Source organism: Lycorma delicatula, chromosome 2 (genome assembly GCF_047948215.1).
Source record: "Lycorma delicatula isolate Av1 chromosome 2, ASM4794821v1, whole genome shotgun sequence".
Lineage (NCBI taxonomy): Eukaryota > Metazoa > Arthropoda > Insecta > Hemiptera > Fulgoridae > Lycorma > Lycorma delicatula.
The window spans coordinates 237,686,165-237,698,211 of NC_134456.1; the positions used below are offsets into that span (position 1 = coordinate 237,686,165).

The window sequence follows — 12,047 nt, forward strand, 5'->3', positions numbered from 1 at the left end:
CAATAGGAAGTAAAAAGTGTAGTTTTAACTGTCATTTTATCAGTCTACAACTAGTACAGGATATGTTCCTAGCAAATTTTGATTTAAATTATGGTTTACAAGGCCATTGTTTTTTTTTTAAGATTTTGATCTTGAACTAGGAAAAAATATGTACCTATAAAACTATTCGAAAAAAATTTTGTCATTGAAAAATTATGTAGAATTATGGCGGGGGGGGGGGGTATTGGCTGAGTTTCAAATTCTTGTTGACTGTAAAATAGAAAAAGAATGTGTTGTGTTAAATAAGAATTTCCATTAAAATTACTAGAAAATCTTGTCTCTTATTAAAAAGTAAATTCCTATGTACCAGTATAGATCCTTACTTTTCCATACAGTTGTCTTTGTAAGGATTCCCATTAATAAGAATTGTTTTCTCCTTCACAGCCCTTTTCTATTCAGTTCTGTATTATGGGAATTTATAGAAGTATTAACGTCTGTTTCAGCAGAAACTAGCAGAAATATACATTCCAGTACAGAAACTGTACTGGAATCAAAAATATTTTTTTAAACAACCACAATCTAATTTTTTTAAAAAACACTTAAATCAAACAGATAAATTCTTTTTTAAAATAATATACAAGGTCTATAAATAAAGTAATGAGACTGGTTTAGAAATAGTTCCCACCTTCAATAGTTCCCTTGGGAAGCCACACAACGCTTCAAGTTCTCCCACTCTTCATATCCTTCTGAAGGTCTTTATTTGTTGTACTGTTCCAAAATGGTGTCTTTGAGGTGTTTTTTAAGTATTGGGACTCAAGCTAGGTAATAAGGTGGTTAAGGAACTACAGGAATGTTTTTCTTTGCCAAAAACTCATTAATAGAGAGTGCAGTGTGACAAAGTGCATTGTCATGCTGTATCTAGATGTCTTTGACGGCTGGTCTCACACAGGGAGCTCTTTTCCGCAATCTTTCAAGAATTTCTCAGTAAACATATTAATTTACAGTCTGCTGTAAGCAAAAACTCATTCCTTATGGACAATGCCATTAATATTGAAGAAACAAATTAGCAAATCAAAACCATGCTAATTTGCTTTTTTGGGACAAGGTAAGTTTGAAATTTGCCACTCCTTGCTCTGGCGTTTTGTTTCTGGGTTGTACTCAAATATCCAAAACATTTTTTTACAAAATCGGATGTTTCAAGATCGTGGCACACTTCCACCCAGTTGTTTTTCTGTTCAACAATGAGGTTTTTGGGGACTAATTTTGCACAAACTCTTTTCATGTCCATTGATGGACTGTGGTATGGCTCAGATTCAATTATTTTGCGATCGCTGATTGTACAATATCTGATTTGCTCAACACTGTCGTCACTTTTTGATGTTAATGGTCTTCCAGAGCACGGATCATACGCAACTTCCCAGCCATCTGAAAACGCTTTAAACCACCTAAAAACTTAGGCTTGTAACAGAGCGTCATCTCCATACCCCTTTTTCAATTTTTAAAAAGTTTCGGTAGCATTCTCATTGAGTTTTAGTATCACTCATGTTTGTCACTCACAACAAAAACTCGTTCCATGAAAATGTCTCGCATGACAACAATAGACTTAAAATATTAATACCTTATATAAATCAGCTGTTCAAATAACCATATGTTTACTAGTACAAACTGATTCACTACTTTATTTACAGACCTATTTAAACAAAGTTCTATAAAATTTCTAAATGAAATTTTGCCTGATTTTCTGATTGAGAAACACTGAAGAAATTGCAGGCAAAAATAGAAGTTGTTAATTATTTAATTCCTGTAGGTTTTCTTCAAATAAATACAATTAACAATAACACATTATTGAGTAATACATTAACTCAATTTTTTGCCACGAATAGTTATTAAGATACAGCTTTTCAGAGACTTATATTCCTTTTTATCAGAGTTTACCCTTTTAATGATCAATTCTATATTGTCAGAAACAATTATCTTAAGAAAACAGTTTTAATAACAGAAACATAGTAGTATATAAATATATTTTATGAAAATTGTGAAGATTTGAAAACAAAAATCTTTACTATCTTTACTACCCATTTGTAAGATAAATTTACAAAAACTGTAAACAATTTGAACTAATTTACTTTTTACTTTTCCTAATTTGATTGAACCTATAATATACTAAACACCTTTAGTATTTAAGAGAGTAGCTTTATGGAAAGTCAAGGATGACGTTAAGATAAAATGTCAACTGCTGAAATGACATTTCATAAATTAATTTAGCAAGTCATCCATGTTTAAATAATGCCTGCTATTAGCATTAATTGGAAGCTTGTTTACAATAGCAGCCATAGATTGTTTACCATAGATTTCACTTATGTTTTATTACATGTCAACCATTACACTAATGTGGTAACTGTTACTATGTACACATGGGATACAAGAAAATCTACATTTTTGATTTATGTTGCCAGTCAGCCAATGCACTAGTTACACAATACAAATGGGAAAATATATTCTTATTATAAGACATTTAGAGAAAGTAGTTAATCAATGCTGTTTCATTATCATGTTTATAAGCTTTTTAAATAAAGACAAGATTTTTTTTACATGTTAGTGTTGAAACATAATTTTGAGATAACGTTATATATAAATATATATATTTATATGAATGATCAGTAAACTAATCAAAGAATAGTTCTAAACATTTTAGAATTTTATTTCCCAAGAAATATTCTTGCTACATCCCAAGAATTTGAATCGCTTGCAATAGTTGTGTCATTTGCATACAATGAATAAGTTGATAATGAACAGAATACGAGGATCAAATATTAATTGGAATTTGTTTACATAGTTTTAATGATGTTAGATAAAATTACAAATAATACCTTACTTTTCTACATAGTTTCTTTCAACAGAAATACATTTTTCCACCAGATAGGTTACTGATCCCCTCATAAAAAACAAGATGGCTGTGTAAATAATGCTCAACTGCAGTCTTAAAATCTTTCCCCTCCTAAAGCTCCTTTCAATAAATCAAACAGTGGAAATCACACGGTCACAAGTATGGACTATACAGTGGGCATACAAGAAATTACTAATGAATTTTAGTGAGTCTGAGCTCAAGTATGCAGCCCTGTGTTGCGGAGGAGGATGTTACGAATCGGTTGCCGGTATCATTTGTAGCAATAAGCAGCCCTGACATCATTCAACAACTGGCAAAATGCTGCATTTCTGTTCTTTGTCCACACAGGAAATCAATCGGCACACCTTCTGAGTCCCAAAACACATTGCCAGAACTTTTCCAGCTGAAAAGCATTTCTTGGCCTTAATCGGTGTCCCTTATCTACTTTTCCACTACACCATACTTGTTCTCTTGCTTTCTGGGGTGTAGTGGTGGACCCACGTTTCAATACAGCCCAAAAATGTCCCAACCTACAGTTGTGGTTGGTCAGTTGTTCCCCTCTACACATATCCAATTAATTACCACCATACTCGCTACACTTTTCTCGGACTGCATGGCAAAATTCCAATTTATATTTCAATGACCCTTGAATAATAAATTAAAGAATGAAAATATTTAAAGATAAAAATGCACACCTTCTTTCCAAGATGGTGAGGAACTACTTTATCATCTTCTGCATGTAAGATTAATAAAGGTGCTGTAACATTCATCAAATAAATATCAGAGGAAAATCTGAAATTATTATTATATGTTGGATCAACAAAGAAGAAATCAAACCATGGTAAAGGCCGGAACAGCTGTAAAAATAAAGAGAAGACCATATTATTTTGATGTAGCAATGGTTTTACATTATTATTAGTATTGATGCTCATTAGTTTTTTATATTTCAGAAAAAACTTTAATCTTTTTATACACATACCTTTTTCTCGTATTTGAAATTCTATAGTTGTTTCTTGAAGGAGAAGTAAAGATGGACCATAACTCTCAGAACATGTGGTTTAGTATACCATGTATTATTTATCATTTTTGGGTTGGACAGATTTTGTAAGGGTTTTGATGTGATCTATGAGGCATGCTATTAAAGAATGTCTGTTTTGAAAAAAACAAACTTTATTAGTTGCGGATAAAACTATATTTACTTCTTACCATCTGATCTGCTGTGTGTGGCTGGGGCAATGTCATGCAGCAAATTAAGATTCTGCAGAATAGTATTCCAAGTTGTTTTTTTTTGTAGATCTTTAAGAATTTTTAATGTTTTGCAAAACAAATTGACACTCATAATAGTTTGTCTCAAAAAAAACAAAAAAAAACAGTAGCTATAAGTTTCTTAACTGAATGTTCTTGTTTGAACTTCGGTCTAGGAGATTATGAATACCGCCATCACACTGACTGAGTGTGAATATGAATATATAAGTTTGAACATGAAATCCAGATTTCATTTCTGGTAATAATGTGATCAAACAATTTCACCTTCATTTCTGTAATGCCGCAAAAATTCATTTTTCCTTGTGTGTGTATTGGTTAACATTTTCAGCACTTATCTGGTACACAATGTTTCAGTCAAAACTTTGTAAATCAAACACCAGGAAACATCAAAGATGATTGTGACACGGTGAAGCACTGGTTTTCCTTAATTTTTATCAATCAAATCATCTGATAACTGAAAACCGACAATGTTCTTCATCATGAATTTTCAATCACCCTTCTTGAAATAAACGGCACGATTATCTTACTTCACATCACTCATTCAGCCAGTATACCATACAAATTTGCTACAGAATTTAAACCGAGGAATTGTCTTTTGCCATCAAATATCAGATTACTCCTCATACTTCACACTGGCAGGATCACAAATTGCATTAAAAGATGAAGTGTAAACAACAAAATAACTAAACTGTTGTTACTGACTGAAATAACTAAGTTACTCAATTGCCATATGTTTTCATTGTATATGGGCGGCAAATTCAAAACTGACTATACATTAAAAACCTCTTTACACCCCTTGTACAACTGGGGAGCCAACTTATCTCCAAGTTACACTACTTATTTTTATTCTTTACAGGTGATTACTGAATTTTATCAACATTCCTGGGACTTTCTTTATTAGTCTTTTTAATTCGTAATTCTAGAAGAGATTATTTGGATAGATTATCTTTATGTTAAAATTTATTTTTTTTTTTGTTTTCTTTAATCCTTTTTTGTATTTTAAATAATTGATTTGTTTATTTGGTAGGGGTTTTTTTTTGTTTGAGTGCATAACTGATATTTTAAGTAACAATTTAAGATATTGAAGGTGACCATTTTTTCAAACAATCAAATAAAATAATTAAAGATTTTTTTATCATGTGCGGTTCAATAAACTGGATGATTTAAAATAAGATCTAATGTAACTGTATACCACCACATTGTAATAAAATTAATTTAATTATTAATATTAAGCAAACAAACTTTTTGAAGTCTTCCTATAAAAAAAAAAAAAAAATTAAATATAAATTATTTCTTCTGTATAATTAATAAAGTGGGTCATACCTGAGCAATAGGATAATCTCTAATCTCATCTTGAAGATTAGTGAAAGGGGCTTCAAGTACTAAACCAGTTATATGACTTCCTTCAGATTCTAGTTCAAGAACAGCATGTGATGATATTCTAAAAACATTACATTATTATCATAAAAGTTACGTATTTTGAAATAATTAGAAAATAAAAAAAAATGTTACATACCAGAATTGCAAAACTAAGTATTTTAAAACTAGTATTTATATATATATATAAATAATTAAAGGCTTCACCGAAGCAGTACAATTTAAGGAAGATAAATAATAATCTTGTAACTTTGTGTGAACATCTACATACATACGCTACTATTATTGTTGCCAATTGCTGACTCTGAATTGAGATAATACTGTCTGAAATATAGCAATTGGGGCTGCTTTTCTCAAGAAGGTTAAAAAAATGACAACAGAAATATTACAATAACAAGTATGAATTTTTTATGGAGATTTAGAAGAAAAAAGTTAATTTTTTCTCAATGTTCTCAAAATCTCTCGGCCATGATCTTTTATCTTTACAACCTAATCTGAATATGGCATTTCAGTTTTTCATTACCAAAGAATGTTTTCTTGATTTACAATAAAAAAATTATTTTATATCAAAAGGAAATGAAAGTTACATTATTGTTTATTCTTCGCCCAACTTTTTAAACTATCTTTAATTAAAAATTTTAGCAATACGCACGTGTGCACACACACACACACAGGTTTATCTTGAAGTTCTCCTGGGACCTTTATAACCTTGTGAAAATAATGGAAAAAGTTCATATAAACATACATCCTAAAATGCTGTGGGAGTTATGGCTAGTGTAAGATAAAGTGAAATGAAGTCGTACTGAAATTTTTAGGATATTAATTAAGGTGCAGAATTAGTGATGTTTTATGGTTTTTATAGCACAGGTGAAACAAGGTTTCAGCCAGAAATATAATTTTCTTATATGAAAAATTAATTAATAGAAGAAAAGATTACATGCTTTTGAAATGTGGTGCTGTAGTAGAATGTTAAAAATAAGATGGGTGGATTAAGTGACAAATGAAGAGATGTTGCAGCAAATCGATGAAGAAAGAAGCATTTGGAAAAATATAGTCAAAAGAAGAGACAGACTTATATGCCACATATTAAGGCATCCCAGAATAGTCACTTTGATATTGGAGGGGCAGGCAGATGGGAAAAATTGTTCAGGGAGGCAACATTTGGAATATATAAAACAAATTGTTAGGGATGTAGGATGTAAGGGGGTATATACTGAAGTGAATTAGGGATGTAGGATGTAAGGGGGTATATACTGAAGTGAAACGACTGGCACTAGATAGGGAATTTTTGACAGCTTCATCAAACCAGTCAAATGACTGAAGAGTATATTTGCAAGTCCAATTCTACTGATAGTCGTAATTGGGAAAATGTACAATCATTGTTCAACATTTTTTTTATCTTTCTTCATCCCCTTTATTAAAAGGTCAAATTCAAAATCTGGAAATTGTTTTATTGACATGAAGATTACACTCACCAAAATTCATGTTTTCTTTTTCTTAATTTGTTACAGAGAAATTAAGAAAATAACAGGGTTTAAAAAAAATAAAAAACCATTCAACACTTTTAATCTCTGAATTTCAAAAAATGTAGAAATCAATTTTTAGATATTCATATTTAGATTACACATACCAAAAATTAAGTTAACAACACGATATATATATATATATATTCAGAGAGAGAGAGAGGGGGAGTGAGAGAGCATCCCCCGTCTCGGTTTCACCCAAGATTATAATGTAGGCAACCAATTTTCTAACAGAACTTCTGGGTATATGATATTTTTTACAGCATTTTGATTTTCTGGTAGTGAAATTTATTGACAGTTCTAGAAAATCCAATATATAATTGTACATGAGAAAAACAGTCTGATGTAAATCAATACCAATGTGTTTGAATGCCTGGCCTTGCGCTTTATTGACCATTATAGCAAACGAGAGTTTTTCAGGGAATTGCAGCCTCTTGAATTGAAATGGTAAGTGGGATCATTGTGATGCAGAGTATAAGAGCAAGCTCTCCTGCAGCTGGACCTGTCAAAATGATATGATTTCACATAGTTTGGATTTGCAACCTCATGCCATTACATAATCTTGATCTTCTATTTTTGTACTACATGTTCTTCATGTTTTCCTTATTTTTGTTCTTGTTCTTACAAGAACATAACCTTGGAGGGTTAAGGTTTAGTAGTAAAATAATAGGAACTCCCATTTTAAGACAGACTATGCACTAGAAAACCAGCAGGATTAAAAGAATTCAAGAATTCTGGAAAATATTGGACTGCATCTTCAGTACTGATTACAAAATCCACAGATCAATAATTCCTTGCTTTGCCCTTCAATTTTTCTCTAAATTCATATTAATTTCAAATACTTATGATAGATCTTTCACAAAGTCACTCATATGGTTTTTGTAAAGCTTACAAATTTCTGGATAAATATTAGAAATGAGATCATCTATTACATGCAGAACAGTACCAATGTTTTCATAGACAGAAATCTAACCCTCATTGTGAGGAAGAGTCCCCATTTCCAATGTTTAGTAGTTGTAAAGGAAAGTTAGTATCGCCATCCCCAAGATGAAATCTCATATTAGTTTGTTAATTAATAGTGAGGACAAATTTCCATAAGGGTGATGATTCAAGGCATGCCTGAACAACATCAGTTCTTCTTCCTCTCGTGATAACAGGCAATGTTTGCCAAAAGTCTCCAACAAACACAAAAGTTATACCAGCCATTAATTTACCCCATGAAAATATCTTGAAGAGGTCGATCAATGGGTTCAATATGAGCTCAATGACACACTGTGCATTCATTTCACATATAAGTTTAGCAGCTTGCAAATTTGTCAAGTGAACCATTTTTACGAATAGAACAAACAGATTCTTGCCCACACACAATATTTAACGGTAAATTAAAAGTGGAATTTGCTGTTCTCTCACCATTTATAAGTATAGAAGCTATTCCTGATGATGCTACAGCGATTGCAACGTTTTTAGTTGAGGAAGAAGCACGTTCATCAAGAAAGTTTTCCCAGTGCCTCCAGAAGCATCTAAGAAAAAATCTTTGGGTTGTTATTAGTAACATTCATTTATGTCATCAAATGCCTGATGTTGATCTGGTACTAATTTAGGAAGATTAATACTCACAAATTTGTTCTGTTTATCGATGTCAAAAGAAAGTATTAACATTGTATCACAACCACTAATAGCTTCTTGATTATTACTTGTTCGTGTTGGTAAACAGAAATCGCAAAAGTATTTCTCACTTGTAACAGCAGTATCTTCAATCTCAATAAAACCTCTATTCAATATTTCATCTGAAATTGTAATCTCAATGTTATTTGGTTTGATGTTGGATTTGATATACAATATCTTTACAAAAATCTTTTTGGAACATTTCCCACAATATTCGGTTGGGCAGGATGATAAAAGACTAATATAATTGCAAATAATTCTTTCAATTTAGGCAAAGACTGACAGATAGAAGCATCAGCAAGCATGTTTTTCAGTGATTATCATTTTCCAATAAGCCACATTAACACAAACAGCTTTATATGTTTGGTGTAACACACTATCAACAGTTTTCGAGTAATCAAAAGATGTAGATCCTTTAACATTATGCAATAACATACACAGATGTGTATAGTAGATGAATGATGTTTTGTGTATTACTACCAGCAGTATGACATTTCCTTGGAAGCAGTGCACCCAGTTTTCACACCTAATAGGACTGTCTCGAAGGCCTCCACAGTTGCCTAATCTATCCAGTTGTCATTTTTATTTGTGGGGCAGACAATCTGAAGTGCAAGGCTTACCAGAACAATACATGAACTGTAGATACACTGAACCTAGAATGTACGCAATGCCATCACCAACATCCAATGGGACGAGTTATAGCCAAGTCGCACTGAATGTGATTCATCGGATGAAACCGTGGTAGTCAACATTTCCAGCAGTACCTGTAGAGACAGAGAAACCCATATGCATAGGTTTTGTCTTCATTTACTTGTATAATATCGCCTTACATATTATTCATTTGTTTTGGGTTCAGTTTATCTTGGACCACCGTATGAAATCATTACATTTATAAAAATTCATTTTCACTAAGTCAATAATACATACATAATTAGAAATGGTCCTTGGCAAGACAGAAAACTGGGTTTTAGACCTGGATGATCCTGCTACATTTGAAACAAATGTAGGAATAAAACCCTAAAAATGAAATTATATAAAATACAGTTGAATGCCAAGGTCAAAGCTAAGTTTCATAAATTCCCTTTATATGCTTTGAGTTACTGTGTGCTAAAATGCTGACACAAATATAATATAGAAGTCAGTAAGAAAATAAAAACAAATCATTATGAACATGTACTAACCCAGTTCCCAATGAATGTCCCCAAATGAATATGTCTGATTGAGGAGCATGATTTTTAACCCATGAATACACAGCTTTAGCATCGGTCACTACCCCATCCTCATCTGGAGCAACTGAACTAGAATCTCCATAGCCTAAAATAAGAGAATAAATTTTACTAAAAAATTTATGACAAACATAATAAAAATATTTATCATAAAGCAAAATTAATTAACACATTGCCTGCAGCAATTGCTTGGCTGCGATGGTGCAGAGTACGCAGGGTCTGTGTGGTCTTTACTGTTATAATAGTTATTTTTTTTTAGTAGACTATGTCCTTTTATGGTTTACTATTATTCCACTGTTTTGTATTCAATGTTTTATAAAATTTGATATAGCCTATTTATATTTTTTATTTTTGAAATTAATATTTCAATTAAGTTTGATGCTGTATACATATATTTTTTTTATACAGTTTGAGCAAAGTATTTTTACGTTGTTTGACTTCATTTTTTAAAGTTTGTTACTAAAAATACACTACTTTATAAATATGAAAAAAAATCTTCTAAAAGTGTGTTTAATTATCAATATTCTTCATTTTTAGATTTAATTTTGAGGTATTAATAAATTCACTACAATGGACAGGAGATTTTTGTATTTTATTATAATATTGACTTTTAGTATTTTATAAAAAATGTTTACATTTTAACTTTTTAATATGTTTTATAATATAAAATGTAATATTTTTTTTATTTTATAAAAATATTTTGTAAATAAATAGACCGATTGTAAATTACACTAGTAATTGCAAATAAAAAAATAGTAAATTTATTTTAATGAATGTTATATTTTTCATGTTTTATGAACAGCAAAAAATATATTATACATTACTTGTTATTTAGTAAAGTATTTTTAACATTTCCTCAGGGTAATTTAAGGTTAACATAAAATTTTATTAACTTTTTAAATAGATTACAATTCTTTTTTTAATACTACAAACTGTTATGTTTGTAATATTAATAAGCTAAAAGGGTTACAAATTTTGATTAAACTAAGGATATTACACTTCCAATAAGTATATTGTATTAGCTGTTTTTGAAAGTGAACAAGAAGACAGGTTATAATAATCACTTGAGAAACACAAGGAACAGGATGCTGCACTACTTCCATATCGTGAAAACTTTTAATAACATTTTGAGGAAGAATTATAAAGAATACAAATAATGTAAGTTTACACAATGTAATACATAAGAATTAAATCTATTGTATCTTATGTATTACATAAGATGAAGCTGGTAAAGAAAATAGGAGTTGTAAAGTTTATTGAGAAAATTTTGAAACTAGCATGTTTGTGAAAGATATATTTTATATACATAAATAAATAAAGAAAATGTGGTAAAGGGCTCCCAAAAAATATGAAAGGAACAGAAAATAAATTAAACTTATACAAAACTCTAAACTGAAAGATTTGAAAAGTTATTATTTAGTCAATTCCCGAAAGGACCAAGAACTCCCAAAACTTTTCACTGTAGCAACCATTTCCTTGAACAAATAAGGCATTTTGGAAACAACTGGAGAGAACTATGCTGCACTGAATCATGAACAGTTTATAAGTGATAACAGATGAGAGTAGTAACAAACATAATCAATATTGGTGCATGTAGTAGCAACATCAAAGGTGATACTCAAATAACTGCAGTTTGATCCAGCTTGATTCAATTTTAAGTTGTTCAGCGGAAACTATCAAATTTAATTTCTTGACAATTGACAAGTTTAACGAACATTAGAGTTTTTTGGGACATAAGCTAATTCCAGGACAGTTCCAATTATATGTTAAATTATTTTTTTTTTTTACAATTACAAAATAATAACCCAAGAAAATATAGAGTCCACTGGCTAATATATTTTTAAGTACACCATATTTTACCCATAAAAAAAAAATAAAAGTAAATATGTGTATGAGTAGCAATCATGTGTAATTCTGTAAAATCCCAGGAAAATTTTAACAATCCAGATATGATTATTAACATAAACAGAGAAACACCTTATTACCCTGATTGATTCATGCAGTACAGGATATCCCAGGAGGATTTGGCCAAATGTAAGGGACTGATTCAGGACATCAAAATAAACAAAAAAGTTCATGTGGATAAATTCCTTATCTCGCTTCATTTTCCCTCTGCCCGCCATA

At 30.7% G+C, this 12,047-nt stretch overlaps 1 protein-coding gene across 11 annotated transcripts in view; it reads right to left on the reverse strand.

The window, feature by feature from the left end:
* The window catches only part of LOC142319779 (lysophosphatidylserine lipase ABHD12), an 82,070-nt gene that overhangs the window by 1,412 nt on the left and 68,611 nt on the right, over positions 1-12,047 (reverse strand). For all 11 annotated transcript variants that reach the window (XM_075357454.1, XM_075357461.1, XM_075357452.1 and 8 more), the window contains 3 exons: positions 9,879-10,011; positions 5,456-5,573; positions 3,562-3,723 (listed from right to left, as the gene is read on the reverse strand). In XM_075357454.1, the coding sequence (XP_075213569.1) occupies positions 3,562-3,723; positions 5,456-5,573; positions 9,879-10,011 (413 nt within the window). The remainder of the gene's footprint in view (positions 1-3,561; positions 3,724-5,455; positions 5,574-9,878; positions 10,012-12,047) is intronic.